At 33.6% G+C, this 18,076-nt stretch overlaps 1 protein-coding gene across 1 annotated transcript in view; it reads left to right on the forward strand.

Annotated features, from left to right (window-relative positions):
• Positions 1 to 18,076, forward strand: part of MIPOL1 (mirror-image polydactyly 1) — a 148,829-nt gene that overhangs the window by 115,464 nt on the left and 15,289 nt on the right. Inside the window, exons 9-10 of the mRNA XM_044664775.1 lie at positions 13,274 to 13,307; positions 13,568 to 13,738. Of these exons, the coding sequence (XP_044520710.1) occupies positions 13,274 to 13,307; positions 13,568 to 13,738 (205 nt within the window). The remainder of the gene's footprint in view (positions 1 to 13,273; positions 13,308 to 13,567; positions 13,739 to 18,076) is intronic.

Genomic DNA, 18,076 nt, shown 5'->3' on the forward strand with positions numbered 1-18,076 from the left:
ATATTTTATTTTTCCAACAAGTACAAACAGAACATTCTTCTTATAAATTTTGAGTTAAAAATTATCTCCATCTGCCTTCTCCCTTCCCTTAGACATAAAGATAGGTAAGCAATTTGATATAATTTTACATGTGTGATCATGCAAAAAATATTTCCATATTAGTCATGTTGTGGAAGAAGAAATATATTTTTTTCAAAACCTACTAAGAATATAAAGTGAAAAATTAGCATGCTTAGATCTATGTTCAGACTCCAGTTCTTTCTTGGAAGTGAACATATACCACCTAAACACACCCATACTCCCGTACCTCCATATTTGTCATATGTGAATATGATGAATAGGATGAAGGAGGGAGAAGGGGAAGTGGGGAAAAGAGTCAGACTTATTTCAAGGCTAACTTTGGGCCTATTCTCATAGAGATAGGAGCTTTTTCTTCCTGGTCTTGGCTAGAGCCCCAAGAAACTTTCTAGTACATGAGTTCATCAGCTCATACAAAAAACAAAGGTGCCAAAATTTGTTCATGGCTTGAATTTCTCATTTAACTCCTAATTTTCCTGTGCCAGTTTGTAGACTCTAAGTATGCAGTGAATAGGTTACCGTTTCATTTAAAGTTTTATGTTCAATGCTTCATATACTGAGATTATTTGCATCTGTGAAAAGGGCCCTTAGGCAGTTGCCCAGTTCTAAAATAAGCCCAACACACATTCTATCTTTTCTTCTTGTGACTTATCTTTTCCTCTAGAAAGAACCAAAAAGAATAAGGAGCAGATCTGTCAGAATTTATCTAATAAGATATTTGAGGGAATGTAAATGGCACTAAAGAAGGCAAAGATGGAAAAGTGGACAGACAAGACCAAATTTGTGTAAAAGAAATATATTCTGGAGACAATACAATTTTGAGATTTTAAGAGATTCTTTCTTTAGATAGTCAAAAAGTAATTAACAAATTACTAGGAAAAATATCACAGTATTATTACTAGAAAAAATGCTGCTAAGAGTACCATCAGTAATTACCTTACCATATGCTTACTTTCTCATATCTATAAAAATCTTAATAAGAATGATTTATATACTTATTAAGGGAATTCAGGATGAAAGTAGGTTAAGGAAAAAAGAAGATTTTTCCAATTTTCTAAAGTAGACCTCATCTTTATATTGAAAAGGTCCAGAGAACACAGAACCCTAATATATTTATGTTTTTTAATTTTTTTTAAAGTATTGACTTAGTAGGGAAAAATGCAGCCTTAAAGTCTCTCTTTCTACTAAGGCAGCTCACATGCATATGTTAAGATAATAAAATTCATAGTCACAAGTTGTATGTGCAAATTGTAAGTACAATAGGAGTTCAGATTACCAAAGAAAAAGATAACCAGGTTTCAGAAAGCTTCATGGATTTTCCTCCTGTTTAGCTCTCTATAGTCCTTGACTTTGTATCTTGAATTGTACATTTTAAGTATAGCATCTGATTTTTAAAAAATCATTTTATTATAAAGAAGAAATAATTTTTAAAACCAAGTTATATGGTTTCTTCCTCATCTTTTTTTTCAGTGCCCTCTTTTTCTTACTTGTTCTGTCATTTGTGATGTAGCCTTTTTCCTTTTGTGATTTTTTTTGACTGTTGTATTATTCCATTATATGTCTAGTCTTTTTGTTTTTATTTCTACATTTTTTCTCATAATTAAAAAAATAAAATAGAACATAAATTAAAAATAATTTATAATGCACATACTTCCAAACAACTTATAGTATTATAAACAACTTATAATATATAGAATAGTATTCTTTTTAGTTTTATTTTTAAGATATAGTAGTGGCAGAGAGGTTTTCTGGTCAAGGGTCACTAGTTCATTTCATTATTTGAGGTCAGAGCTCTGCTGTGCACACACAACACAAGGTGAATGACTGTGGGTTCAGAAAAAAGCTTGTATTGACTGATTTAGTGATAAATCGAGATATGTGACATTTCATGCATGTGTGTCTTGACTTAGAGTATAAGGTTGTCAGGCAGAATTTGCATTGTATTGGAAATCAATTGGAACTTGAGCTCACAGACATTTGTGTCAGCAAAATTCTTACTAATTGTCATGAATATGTAGTTTAAAATAATGCAAGAGTAATTAAAAATTTACAAGGCTTCATGCGTTAATCTTATATTAATAAAATATCATTTGTTAATTTATAGATTTATCACAACCTTGCAGAGTAACTACTATTTAAAGGTTTGAAATATTTGAAAAGAGGGAACTAGAATCTTACTATCAGTATTTCTCAAAACAAACTCTTTATTGAACTTACTTTTAATTACTTATTTATTGAATTATTTATTTATTAAGTAAATTTAAATACTGTAAATTACAAAAAAAGTTTAAACTTATGTCACATTTATTTTGATTTATTGTTCTTTCTATGTCATAATAAGAAATATGCATCTTGGACCTAAATTTATCTCTCTTTAAATTCAATTTTGACACAGCACATTAGTTCATTAGTTTTCTTAAGTATGCTAACTCAAAAAATGTATCAAATACACAAGATTTTGTATTTTATTAGTTTTTTCAAAAATTCTCAGTTATATGATTGAGATTATAATATCACCCACAAAGTATTTAATCTTCTTTCCTGGGATACATTAGAGACAATTAAGTATAGTGTAAGAAGAATAAGACAAAGTAAGGAAACTCAGACCCATAAAAAATATTCATTTATTGGTTGTTTTATGTGCTGGTTAATGTGCCAAGTTAAGTAGGTATAAAGATATAAACAAATAGTTACTCCTCAAGGAGCTTACCTTCTTTTGAGGGGATTCAACATGTCCATGAATAAATAAATACAGATCCTTTAAGGAAGGAGAGAAAATGGACATATGAGTGAATCAAAGAAGGCTTCCAATTAGGAGTTGGCACCTCAACTGTCTTTATTTATTTATTTTTTTAATTAAACCCTTACATTCTGTCTTAGAACCTTAGAACCAGCTAAGGGCTAGGCTGTGGGGATTAAGTGACTTGCCCAGGGTCGCACAGCTAGGAAATGTCTGAGTTCAGATTTGAACCCAGGACCTCCAGTCTCTGGCCTGATTCTCAATCCACTGAGCCACCTAGCTTTAGTGTAGAGAAAAATTCTGATATGCAAGAGGTGCATTCCAAGGATGCCTTGAAAAATATGAAGATAAGAGATAGCATATTGAATTCAGAGTATCCAATCAAATAGTATCCATTCTTCTTGGAATGTCAAGTCTATAAATTGTAGATGGGAGGTGTAGGAAAATATAAGTAATGGGGTCACCAGGGATATTAAAATCAACTATGGGGTTTGTGGGAACACTCTCTGGGATGTAAGAGAGACTAAAACTGGACACTGAAGTCTTGTACAGCTACACCACTCCCAACTGGAAAATAACAGCCAACTTGTCACTCTGGCCAGAGGCCTTGAATTTACTGACAAGGTAACAAGGTGAAATTAGGTTTTAATTAGAAACAACTAAAAGGAGGGATAGGAATGACTACTCTAAAATCTTAACACCTAATAACAAAACGCAAAGGGACAGGGAAGGACTTATTCACTACACTAATTTAAGCTATCTAACAGGGCCCAAGGAGCTATACTGGAGTCTCTGGGTTTCTGCCTCACACCTGGAACCTGCCAGGCTTGAGTACAGCTGGGCTTTTGTGGCTTTGGGATTTTTCACTGCAATCCACTGATGATGTCTGGATGCCAGGAGCTACAGTTGTCTCAGGAACTAAGCAGTAAGGGTTTTGCTTGAAGCACTGTCCTCTTCTCTTGTTCTTTCCTTAAATGCCACACCACACAGGATCCCAGGGGAAAACAGGATGCAAGGTGTCCTTTGCTCTGAGTTCTCCCAGGCTGGCAACAGTTTTTGCCTACCACTAATGGAGTCCACACACAGCACAGATAGACTTCCTCCTCCTTCATTCCAACCTGGAATTCCCAGCTTCAGCTCCTTCCTGCTAGGTACTTCCTAATCAATATATAATCAATACCTAATAACTAGCTAATCTAATCTTACTCATAACAGAGGTAGACAAGTGAAAGAACTTAAATATGGAGTTAATATTTTGTTCTAGAGGTGATAATAAAGCCCTCAACATTTTTGAGCAGCATAGTGATTTTGACAAATCAAAGAAAAAAGTTTTGGCAAACTTTTATTTTAGGAAAATTATTTTGGCAACTGTGTGGAGGATATGGAGGAAGAAAAATACTCCAGGAAAGGAAATACTGTAGAGCAATGATCTAGAGCAGGGATTCTCAGCCTGGTTCCATGAAGTTGGTTTTAAAAATTGATCATTTTATTTTATTTTTTATTTACTTATTTTTAGAAAACCCTTACTTTCCATTTTGGAATCAATACTGTGTATTGGCTCCAAGGCAGAAGAGTGGTATGGGCTAGGGAATGGGGGTTAAGTGACTTGTCCAGGGTCACACAGCTGGGAAGTGTCTGAGGTCAGATCTGAACTATGTCAGGCTTAGCCTGCTACATTTGGTAATAATTGAAGTAGATCTGGATCACAGTGTCGTTTTTGATCACGTTGTGGTCAGGGAGAAGGAATCGTTATGCATGTGGATAAAAGTAATACTAAGTGAAACATTCTTTGGATATTTTTAATGTTTCTTGAGAGGCTGGATAGGTAGAATTTACAAAATGAAAGTGAACAGGCATAGCATATTCAGCAACTTCAGAGAGCTCTTAGTTTTTAAGGATTACATAATGAAGAATAGTACAATTGAAGGGGGTGATGCTAATTGCATCAGAGGCCAACAGGCAATAGACCATAGACATAAGTATAAAACATGGAAATATGAGATAAAACATAAGATAAGAAATAGAGAAGAAGTAGAAATCTGTCATAGTCCAAAGCCAGCTTTTATTTACCATATTATTACATTTATCAGGTGGCAGAGGGAGGGTGTCAGAGGATGAATAGCCTTTCATCAGCTAGGAAGTGGGGCACTTATAGAAATTTAAACAGCAACAAAATAAGTCATTAGGAGAATGGTTAATGAACATATGATTTAATGGAGTCAATTCAGAATTCCTTTTTGTATCAGAGTTCCATCAATTCAGGGAGATTAAAGAAGACTTATTTGTGTAAAGCTACTTATATCAACTAGAGGTTCCCAGATGGAGAATGTATGTCATTTGTCACTTTTTAGTGACTGAGATGGTAGTTGTGCCTAATCCTCCTAGAGATGAATTTTCATTGCATCCAATTCCCTGATTAAGTTCTACAAGAGTTTATTTAAAATATTATTAAAATTTTTATCTTTATCATTTAAAATAATGAAATTATTTAAAATTATATTTAAAGACATGGGTTTGATAAATTAGTTCATATGGAAAAAAGAAAAGACAAGAAGTTGCTATACCTTATGACCAGCCTGCTTTTGAGACAGTTAGATCCCACATTCTGGGTGTAGCTCTGCCTGCGTGATTTTAGCTTTAGCTTTTCATCTCTTCTGTCACACCACCATAGAGGTGTGGGCAGATCAACTGGTAAAATTAAAGTAGGACATCAGGACGGTTTCATTTATTCTCTGGACAAGTATAGCTATAAAGACAAATAAGTGTTCTGAGGATGTCAGGAGGAAGCATGGTGTCTTGTCCTAGAAAGATCTTTGGGTGTGGCCCCTACTGTAACAGATAAATGAGGAAGCAATTGATCACCAACCTGTTATCAAGCTGATAGTAGTCTGTCACACAAATCCAGTAAGTAGTAAGGGTCTTTCAGTCTCAGCAAAGCCAACATCTTTAAATCCCCAACCAAATTGCACATATAAGATTTTTATTGTTAAACATCAGCTGTCAGGTTACTATCATACCAAGGGATCCCCAACAGACTCATTGAAATACCCCAGTTTTTTCAGAGGTTTGGGCATAGGGTTAGAGGAGAGGCTACTAAAGGAAGAAGATTAATGAGCATTTGTGTTTAGTACCTGTAGTCCACCTCTTTGAAACTTTTTTGTATATAAGGATAAACTGAAACATTTGGAACTGATCTAAACCACCCTGTTTAATTAATACCAACCAATATCAGATCCCTTGAGAGGTGAAAGCTATTCCCTCTTTAGTTATGGCCTCTTTCAGAGGTTAGATACTTTGCTATACCAACTTTTCTTACTTAATAATAACAATGTTTATGATGTTGTTGATGATGATATAGCTGACATTTATGTAGTGCTTTAATTTTTGCAAAGTACTTTGCAAATATTATCTCATTATATATTTGCAACAGTCCTGAAAGGAAGATGCTATTATTATCCCCCTTTTACAGATAAAGAGATTGAGGCAGCGATCAAATGATTTGCCCAGGGTTACATGACTCATAAGTGTCTGAGGCAGGGTTTGAACTCAGGTCATTCTGACTCTTGTCACTTTGTCCACATTATCTTCATGACAAACAACAATGTCATAGAACCACTGATGCTAAAGATAGCATCAGGTAGCATGCAATGGATTAAAGGGAGCTAAATAAAGTTATTACACTTATTACTGTAGATATTTTTGACCTCATCAATTTAGTAGCACAGATAGTCAAGATCCCTAGTGAGAGGCATGCAGCTATTTCTATTTTCTTTCTATTCCTGAGGCTTGGAATAATTAAGCATTTACTTTGATATGAAAAGGAATGTAGTATGTTCTTTCTCCAGAGACCCTAAACTCTTCTTCGTAATGAAATTCTAGTGGACAGATACCTCAGAGGCTGTATTTCCCACAGAAATTGGGAAATCACATCACTACATTGATGATATAACCTTGACCAAACTAGATGAAACCATGTTGGCAGAGGCCCTAGATTGGATCACCATCCAATTTATATGAGCAATAAGGATTAGGGATTAGCCTTAAGAAAGTCTAGGGTCCAGACTACAGTCAACATTTTAGGAAAATAATAGATGGGGAGAACTCAAATGATTCCTGACCCATGCTAAAACAAGCTTCTGACACCCTTTTTCACATAGTCTAAAAAGGAAAACCAGAAGCCTATTAAACACTTTTGAATTTTTGAGAACCTACACTCCTTACACCTCATTTATCCCCAAGTTTGCTTCTTTCAAATGGGACCCATAAGAGGCTATACCTCTGCAAGATCTAAGTGGACTATCTAATGGTCTTTCCCCTTGGGCTTATAGATGTGTAGAGCATAGGAAGTGGTCTGTTGGATGCTAATGAATAGAGGGATAATTCAATCAGTGTAGCACCCTATGTAGCTGTGTCCTGGGTTCTCAATTCCCATCCTCCTTCCACTAGCCCAGTCAACCCCTACCTATGAGGTCTTGGCTTTTGAGGAAGGCTCCTTTGCCATATTCACCAATGACTTTTACCTGATATGAGAGATATGCCACTGAATTTCAGCTGCCTTTAACTCAGTAACTGTTGGATGAGGGTTTCAGTAATTCCCTTCAGGAAACTGAGTTACAAGCCAAGGATCTTGTTTTTGAAAAAAACAAAACACAACTTATAGAAAGGGTCAGATAAGATACTCATATGCACTGATTCCTCAGCAGTGTTCAGAGCTCTGGCTGAGTAGCATGTAGTCTGGAGAGAATAGTAATGAACAGAGGCTTTGCCCTGTGTAGTCAGAAGCAATACAGGACCAACTGGCAAATTGGCCTTCTTTTCCCATTTCTGGGTAAGAAGTTTGTCTTGGCTAATCAACATCTTAAGGTCACACCTCCCAGAATCCAGATCCAGGACACATAAATGCCACCCTCAGAAGGGGAGGACTTTCCAAATCACTGATTTCCCAGACCAAGCCTAGGAAGACTTCCCAATTAGGATAACTGCTTTTAGCCATCTTGTGCCTGTTGAAATAGGCAGTCATGTAAGCTTCAAAGTTCCTCTTCCCTCAAAATTTTCCATATACTTTGAGAAACTCCTGTCTATTAAGTAGTATGTTTCTTTCTTTTTTTTTTTTTTTAAACCCTTGTACTTCGGTGTATTGTCTCATAGGTGGAAGATTGGTAAGGGTGGGCAATGGGGGTCAAGTGAAATGAGATCCTATTGCTCACTTGGTGGGAATCCTGAGTTCCTAAATGAAGAGGAAGGTAAGTCCTTAGCAGTCCCTCAGAAAACAGGCAGTAACCTTCAACAGAGCCTTTTGAAAGAGATTTGAGATTTGAGATTGCTTTCCCAATGGAACTCCCAGGTAGAGGAATGTGCTATCTTGGACCAGTAAACCTTGAGGAAGTGATGATGCCAGGCAAGTTTGTATGCCAGCATTGGCACCAAGACTGGCTACTTGTAGGAGATGAAAATTAATGACTTTTCTAGAAGTTCTACCCTTCTGACTCATATCTTTGGTATTGCTTCTGTTCATTATCAATACTTTACATTGTAAGACCCAGTATGAACTGCAAAGATTCATAATCACAAACCACATGGAAGAGGTGTTGATGAGATCTGGACTCAGTCCTTCTGAAGGGGACAGGTGAAGTCTAGAACTTTATTCTTCATTTTCTTCCCAATTTGGTTACTCTTTCAAGGAGATGGATATTAATTTCTTTCTTTTTTGTTTTATTTTGATTTTGCTATATTTCTGATTTATTTTTTTGTTTTTCTTCCTCTAGAACAGTGGTTGCCAAACTTTTTTGGCCTACCGCCCCCTTTCCAGAAAAAATATTACTTAGCTCCCTGGAAATTAATTTTTTTTAAATTTTAATAGCAATTAATAGGAAAGATAAATATACCTGTGGCCATCACCACCCTCTGGATTGTTGCAGCACCTTTGGGAATCACTGCTTTAGAAGAAAAGCTGCCTTTTTCAGGCTTCTTGAATCTCCAAGATTAGGGTTTTCCAGTAATGTCCAAAAGGGAATGAAGGGAGGACAAAAGAGAGAGAAAAACAAAGAGAGAGAGAGAGAGAGAGAGAGAGAGAGAGAGAGAGAGAGAGAGAGAGAGAGCTGTCTCTTATNCTCTTTCAAGGAGATGGATATTAATTTCTTTCTTTTTTGTTTTATTTTGATTTTGCTATATTTCTGATTTATTTTTTTGTTTTTCTTCCTCTAGAACAGTGGTTGCCAAACTTTTTTGGCCTACCGCCCCCTTTCCAGAAAAAATATTACTTAGCTCCCTGGAAATTAATTTTTTTTAAATTTTAATAGCAATTAATAGGAAAGATAAATATACCTGTGGCCATCACCACCCTCTGGATTGTTGCAGCACCTTTGGGAATCACTGCTTTAGAAGAAAAGCTGCCTTTTTCAGGCTTCTTGAATCTCCAAGATTAGGGTTTTCCAGTAATGTCCAAAAGGGAATGAAGGGAGGACAAAAGAGAGAGAAAAACAAAGAGAGAGAGAGAGAGAGAGAGAGAGAGAGAGAGAGAGAGAGAGAGAGAGAGAGAGAGAGAGAGAGAGAGAAGAGAGGGAGGAAAGAGCAACAGATGAGATCAAGAGCACATTTAAAAAAGTTAATCTTGACAAAGACCAAAACTATGGAGTACATCCTGCCCCACTGTCCAGGGAGAAGGAGTCAGGATTAAGACCCAGTCAAAGGGAGAGTAGTACCTAAAAACTGTTGTATATTTTCAAGTTAAACTCCCACAAGAATACACCCACTCTTTTCTATGAAAACACATAACATTTTAACTTTAACAAACTAACATTTACTCTGACTGACAATGAATGCAGAACAATGGTTATTTAATATTGAATATGCATAAACAAGATAAAAGTTTAGTGGTCCACATTGATGCAAAATATGAGTGTATTTTGCCTTGGTATTTATCAGTTAGTATAAGTTCACAACAGAAATGAATTGTGATGTTATGCTGCTTGTGCCACTTGAATGTAAAATGTAAGTTTAAACAGTCTTTATGTAGAAGATTCTATAACATCATTCTTGATTTCCTCCAAAATGGTACCCCTCAATGATAGGTATAATTATTTGAACTTTTCAGCAATTAAATTTAAGTTTAATTGCTTTATAATTTTATCTCTAATTTTAAGAAGTTAAATAATTTACAAATATTATAAATATAAATAATATAAAGTAATAAACATTTGCAAGTCAATATAAGTAGCAGAAGTACAGAAAGACATAGTAAAATCCCCAAATCCAGAAAATAGTCTGTTGTAATTCTTGACATTCACAAGTACCATTATTGATTGAGAGGAAAGACAGTTATATTTGCTTCATGTTGATGTTTTAGCTGCAGATAGCATAAAGCCTAATAAATCAAAATGAAATCTTGAAATGGATATGCAGAATACATTGGCAATTCACGGAAATGTTTTAGAGAAAATAAGATATTTTTAATATTAAAAAAACCCTTTTTCTCCTAACTATGTAAAATAAAAATAATTATTTACATCTTTTTGTTGTCATTCAGTCATTCAATCATGTCTCACTTCACTATAGACCATACTGTCCATGAGGTTTTCTTGGCAAAGATACTAGAGTGATTTGCCATTTCCTTCTTCAGTGGATTAAGGTAGACAGAAGTTAAATCACTTATCCAGAGTCACCCAGCTAGTAAGTGTCTGAGTCCATATTTGAACTCAGGTCTTTCTGACTCCGGGCATAGAACTATTTAGTAAGCTTTCCACCTGTTTCCTTACAGCAGTGTTTAAGAAATTACTAAATGTAATAACTCTTAATTTGCCAGGAGAAACATTGCTGATCCTTGCAATTATTGATTTGGTTGAAATGATGCTTGTCAAATCATATAAAAAGCAATTGTCAGTGGTTCTACTTGCAGATAATGTGCTAGGAAGGAGAGCAAAGTATATGGGAAGACCTTTGTGATCAATTCATTAAGAAACTTAATTCTTCCTCCTATTTCATTGAACATGGATGAGGTAATGCTTAATTGATTATATGATATGTTTGAAATTTATATTAGGAAACATTCATTGCCTTGAAAACTCATTGATAGTAATGCCACTTCAAGAGAAGTTTTCAACACAATTGATATATTTTAAAACAAAAATCATATGTTGGAGAATTATTTTAGGCTCTGCAGTGACAGAGATCAGATGATAGCAGGATAATAAATCTCTAAAAATGTGACATCCTTCCCCACCAAGCATTTTGGACATACTGTGTATTTCTCAAGCAATAACATATCAAGAAATATGAGTGAGGAGCTAAATATATTTTGCCAAGCTGTTACAAAAGTACTCAACTTTATTTTTTAAAGTCAATAAAAAGAACTCTTAAAATTGTGTGCTGATATGGGGAAAAGCATAGAAAACCTCTTTATAAATGTGAAACACTGACCTTATTGTGCCAATATATTCTGAAGGACATTTGAATTGAAACCAGAAAGTGCTCATTTTTTCAGAATTATTATTATAAACATGAGTCATTTTTATTTGATAACAAAAATATGTTACTGCAACTTAAATATTAGCAAAAAATTTTAAAAATCTGAATATTCTAAATGCAAGATCCTCAAATTCATACTCTAATCCAAAGAAGTAAAGTGACTAAATTTATGATAAAACTTAGAGCTATGATTGATACATAACATAATACGTTTTATATTTCTCTGTTTGGCAATACCTACCCTACAAATGAAATTGAGTGAATAAATGTTGCTCTAGTACCTACCATTTGTTAGGATAAACACTTTATAGTTCTCATTTAATCCTCACAACATCACAATATTATTATTTCTAATTTGCAGTTGTGAAAACTCAGGCAACCTGAGGCTATCTGACTTGTCCAGGGTAACACAGCAAGTAGGGTGTTAAAGACCAGAATTGAATTTGGGTCTTCTAATTCCAGGACTAGCGCTTTATCTCCTGTATTAATTTGCTGCTGAAGATATACTTGTTAATCACTCATCTACAGAAACAATCTCATTTCATTTCAAAGTCTTGGACAAAACTAAATACCATTGGATAAGGAACACATTTGCTATATGCAAATGTTATATTTGGTTTTAGTCCATTAGAACAAGTTAGTGTATAGTGATATTATATAGTCTGTTAAAAAAGAAGCTTATGACATTGGAAGTTTTGTTGAGTTTTGTCTATGGGTGAATAAAGTTCTGATTCATACCACAAACTAATATATATTTTATGAATTTCTTATATTCTCTGTGATAAAGGATTTTTACTTTAGTTTGTTATAAAGTCAAAATGCTGGTCTTAGTAGGCGAGAAAAAAATTACAAGTAGAAATATAAACTTTGCCTAACCCAGAAAAGTTTATTACATTAATATTTTGATTAGTGTTTTCAAGTTATACATGTTGAAACTTTATAGGATTTTTTTCAAATACTTGTGTGAATTTTATTTATTGTATTGTGGGATTGGGGTTATATATTTTTTTGTTACATACTTTAAAGTATGATTTTATTAAAACAAAATCAAGTAATGAAAGAATCATTTGCCCATATTTTTAATGAAAAGTATAGGAAAATGTGACTTATTTTCTTTTAAGAAAGGGACATTAAGTTTGGAAACTACTGTTTTATCTCATTTAACCATTTTCACTCCTCACCTAAATTCTCTGTGTTTGTGTTGTGAAAATTCTATTTTTAAGAGCATCCAATCCCCTTCGATCTCACATGTCCTCTAAAATCTTAATCTTTGGATTCCCTTTTGAATAAACTATTGTCTAACCACATTTTCCCCTTTCTGTACTTGAGCATTTTTTTAAAACAAGGATTATTGGCCAAGTTAGCTAACTGTCATATATAGGAAACCAGTTTACTTTCTATAACTTTATTTAATTCTTTCAGTGTTGTGATGTAGTGGAAAAGGTATAGTGTCATCTGTAATTTATAAAAACATCTTTCAGCCTTCTTTTAGCTTTTACATTTTATTTATTTGTTTTTAACAAAGATAACTTCACAGGAGATTTTCAGGTAAAGTTTTTGGGAGAATATTATTAAACTTAACAATAAAAACATCACCTTGTTTTAGTTGAGGGGCCCAAAAATAAAGAGGAAAGGAATACAGTTTCTAGAAAAAAAAATGGCAAGTCCAGGAATAAATATTATGATGAGTTCCAGTGCTTCCATCACTGGGGAACTTTCTTCATCTAAGCACATATGAACAATTGATCCTTGTAGTCATATATAGTAGTAAACATTAATAACTTAACAGTCTGAAGTCAGTGCTGAAGATATGGAGCATTATTGAAAGATGAAGTCGAGCAGGTGGCACTTTAATATGTTCAGTGTTATGGTTGACTCTAAAGACTAGTCGAATGAAATTACTTGAGGTTCTAAAGATTTAAAAAGCGAACTCATTTTGCTGCACTAAGGAAATGCTACTGATCAGGCTTTCTGTGTCCCTTTTTTTTCTAGGCTAGAAAATATTAACCCTGAAGAAAATGACATGGTAAGCCATTCTCTGAGGAGATTTCTTGATGTCAGTCGTATATCTTAGAGGCTTAAGTTCAATTGAGTGGGTTTCAAGAACTAAGATGTGGGAAAAAGAAGAATTGACACACTAATAATGTACATCTTTGCTGCAATATGAAAATTCAATAACTTCGCTCCCGTCAATTTACCATTCATATGTGCCTATTAATTAAAACCCCATATTAAATAAAATATATTGAAACTTCATGTAGGACTAACATATAATGCTGTTGGTAGACATTACAGGAATTATTGAACAGAATAAACAATGCAGACACAGGGAGAGCTATCCAGAGTAATGGAGCTATAATTATGGATCGAATATACAAGACCAAGAAATGTAAAGAGAAAATAACTACTGAAGAAATGAGTGCAGTGATAGAAGAACGTGATGCAGCTTTGTCTAAGGTGAGTTTCTGTTTGTCTAGAAAAAGTTTATAATAATTTCCTCTCTTTTTAACAGAAAGAAGAAAATAATGTGAAAAATCCAAATCAATTTTGTCTAGAACAAGTTTGAAATTTCCAAATAACTTTTTTTTCAGCGGACATGCTATATATTATGTTTATATTTTATCCCTTCTCTTTTTTAATCTGTTTAATTCCTTTTTCTCTACTAAATTATACATTAGTTTATAAGCAATAACTATAATCTAAAAACAATCACTTCTTATTTGTTCACCAAAATTGTGAATAATGTTCAGCTGTTTGTACATAGTTTGTTCAGGAGATAAGAATGTGAATAGTAAGTATTTTTAGAGGACTAGCTCTATAATTGGCTCTTAATATGAAATAAAGCAGTTTATTTAGTCTATTTAGAAATATATGTTGACTAAACATAGACTTAGAACACATCTGTATTCCTGTCATCTATCCGTCTTCCTGTATTTTATTTTGTATCTATATATGTATCTACCAATCCTCTATCTACTTATTTTCTTTACTTCTTTCTTTTCAGATATCTGTCTTTCTTTTGGCAGTGTAACATGGTAGATATAATGCTAGACTGAAAGTCAGGAAAACCTAACCTGAGGTGGGTTCTGACTCTAAACAAGTCATCAAGTCATTTAACCACTCTTGTCCTCAGATCTTCATCTGTAAGATGGGAATGGGAAAAGACTACATGGCCTGTTTTGATTTAAGTGTTCAGAATGAATTTGATTTAAGTGTTCAGAATGAAGGAAAAAAATGAAGGAAATAATTTTATTACTTTTCGTTATCTACAGGACCTAAGAATGACTAGGATGTGAGGGAAAGGGCTTCTCAGAATATCTTGTAAGTGTTTTTTTAAGTAGGTAAAAATCATCTACAATAAGCAAATCCGTTGTTTGAACATATCAGTGATCTCTGAAGTATCGTAGAGAAGCTGAACTATAGTATCAGAGGAATGCAAATTTCCTGACTTTCATAGAACAAAGAAAGTAATTGGTATAGGCACTGAATTTAACTTTGATTTTTAGTGAAAATCTAGAACATTATTAAAGGGTTATTACAAAATATCTTGAAAAGTAAGAAGTGATCATGAAAATATAATCCTAATTATGACTTGATTAAGAATAGGTCATGTCAGACCAAATGAATTTCTTTTTATGTTAGTTCAGTAGATTTGTGGAATGGCACATAAAGAATTTGGTTAGATTTTAGCAAGAGATTTAGTAAAGCTTATTATGCTATTCTTGTGGATAAGATGGTGAGATGTGTATTTGACAGTAGTATATTTAAGCTGATTTGGAACGGGTTGAATATCTGCACTCAAAGTTTAGTTACTTATGCTTTCATACCAACTTAGAATTCTGTATTGAAATATCCCAGCAATCAGTTTGTCTCTGTGCTACTTTAATACTTTAATTAACTTCTTGCCAGATTTGCAAATTATATAAAGCTAGAAGTGATAGGCACCTCTTGGAAGCCAAGAAGTTCTTGAAATACTAGGATTTTAGGCCAAATTCTTTAAGATAAGAATTATTAGGGATAAATGGAAATTTTTACATTTGGGTTCAAAAAATCAACTTTTGTATTAGATGAAGAGGTTGGGCAAGGCAAGATAGAAGCTTCTCAGATCTAGAGACTCAGGTCTAGAGTTGGAGTTATTATCATGTGTGAGTTTTTGTGGGTGTGAGGGGGTCATACACCCTTTGGCAGTATGGTGAAACTTATGAACCCCTGCTTGGAGTGAGGTTTTTAAGTACATAAAATAAAAATGGAGATTACAAAGGAAACCAATTATATCAAAATAAAGGTACATTTTTTCCTCTCAAGGACACAGAATTTTTGATGTAGGGGTTTTAGTGGACTAAAATCTTAATGTAAATAGTATACTGTGGTAGTTAAAAAGCTAATATTATTATAATCTTCATTAAGATGCCATAGTATCAAGTCCTGGGGAGGTGACAGTCCTTTTGAGAACTTTACCCTGGTCAGACCACACCTGGAATACTGTGTTCTTTTTTTTGTTCTGGGTATTACATTTTTGGAAGATTTTTTTTTTAAATTAGATACCTAGAGATGGGGTAACACGGATGCTGTAGGACTTTTAGTTCATACTATATGAGTCTGAATGAACTGACATGGATGGAGAATGCTTAAAGGAACAGGTTAGTTGTATTTGAAGGATAGTCTTATAGAAAGAGATTATCATTGTGGCTGTAAAGGGCAAAATTAAGATCAATAAGTTCAGAGGCAGATAGTCTTAATATAATAACAAGGATAGAAATAAGGACTGGACTTGTTATTTCAGTGCTAAAAGAAACTTTTGGATGAGGAAACTCTCTGCCAGTGACAGTCTTTGCCTTCTCTGCAACTTTCTGACTTTAGAAAGCCTCTTGTAGCACTGAGTGGTTATGCAGTTTTTCTAGGATGATACACACACACACACACACACACACACACACACACACACACACACACACACATTTAGAGTGGTGCTTGAATCTAGGGCTTCTGTCTCTAAGGTTGGCTATTTCTCCATTATTCCACACTGACCTTTATATTAAAAGCTTTTTAATAATTAAAACTTCTGTTAAGCAGAAGCTAAATGACAAATTGTTAGATATGTTGTAGAAAGGATTCCTGTTCACATATATAAACCATATGTTTATATAGAGAGTATATATAGAAAGTATATTTATATTATAGAGAGACTAGAAGGTCTCTCTGAGGTCCCTTTCAACTCCCAGATTCTCTGGTTCTGGGAATGCAAATTATAATGCCAAATTTGTACTCTAAAGAAGGTAATTCCCTTCACTCTTAGGAAGGGCAAACATTTCCCTTATCTATGCTATTGATTTGCTTAGGAAACTCCTTTTTCAATATTATGAAAAGGCAAGCTTCATTATTGCCATTATCCCATATGCTGAATTACAGGACCTCATCATAATGATGGATAGCCATTACCTTAAAATTATTAAAAACCCTTTCAATTCTATTAATATAGCTGAATGCATTTAGAAACAAATTTGTGATATCTATGTGGAATCTTTTTAAAAATTCATTTCATAATTTATAGCATTTAATAATGTTATTCAGTCCAGACAATTGCCACTATTCAATAAATATTGATTAAATGCTTACTATATATACAGAACACTTTCCTAGGCACTGTGGAAAGAGAAATGTAAAGGGGAGGTGGCATGTAAGTAATACAAAATATGTGATGAACCTATAATAAGAGTAATATAAAGTATTATGGTATTTGAAAGAAGAGAAGTATATTGCTGGCTGAGGGGATTGGGTCATGCTTTGTGGAGAAATGAATAAGTTTCATCAGTTAAGACAAAATATAATGGTGAAATTATTAATAGTTTTAATAATTTATATATAACATGTTTTTAAAGTCTCTTAAAAATAAAGCAAAACTCTTCAGGTAAATTTGTGGTAAAAAAAATCTCTTGTAATATTATACAAAGCCATATTTGGTAATTTTGAAGGTTTTCAGTTTGCAGTGGTGCTTGTTTCCCTTCTGTTTTACAGAAGTTAATTTCTTAGGGCAGGCTCACTTAAAAGAGGAAATTTCAAAATGTGCTTATTCAAGGAAATTTTTCCTGCCTGATAGTATGGAATATGTGTGTGTATTGTTTATTGATTGGTTGCTTCAAAGGAGTTATTTTTATTTCATAAATTTTCTCCTATGTCATTGTTTCCTGGTATTTGAAATCTTTTAGAAATCAATATTGATTCAGGTGGAATGCATTAATTTTATCTGGTTAATATTTAATCCAAACTATAATAGTAGGAATTTATCAGATGGAGATAATTTTAACCTTTATTATAATTTACTTTCATTGTGTGACATAGGTTCTAATACTTATGTGATAGTTACCATATACTCAAGTCTCACATTTCCCCCATTAGTTATTATGAAATTTCATAATGATGGAATTTTTACATGGTGTAAGGCAAGAAATATTGTTTATTAAGCTCTTACTATGTTCCAGATGCTGGCAACCATTGGAACCTTTGATGCTTTGCAAAAGATCTTTTATCTTCCAAACTCTACCCACAATTATTTTAAATACATTTCTTCTTTTGAGCAAAATATGAAGAGATAATACTTAAAATAGCTCGGAATAAGTTTTAAAAGTTATTCCAAAGAAAAATACGTGAGTCCTGAAATGATTCATTTCAACAAATACTTTGAGTGCTCTGTAAATATCCATATGCATGGTACTAAAGGGAGATAATGTTTTATGATGTTGTCCCTACCATCAAGCAGTTTGTAATCTTGTTAAAGTGTTAAGACTTACACATATG

Source organism: Gracilinanus agilis, chromosome 2 (assembly GCF_016433145.1).
Source record: "Gracilinanus agilis isolate LMUSP501 chromosome 2, AgileGrace, whole genome shotgun sequence".
NCBI classification, from domain to species: Eukaryota; Metazoa; Chordata; class Mammalia; order Didelphimorphia; family Didelphidae; genus Gracilinanus; species Gracilinanus agilis.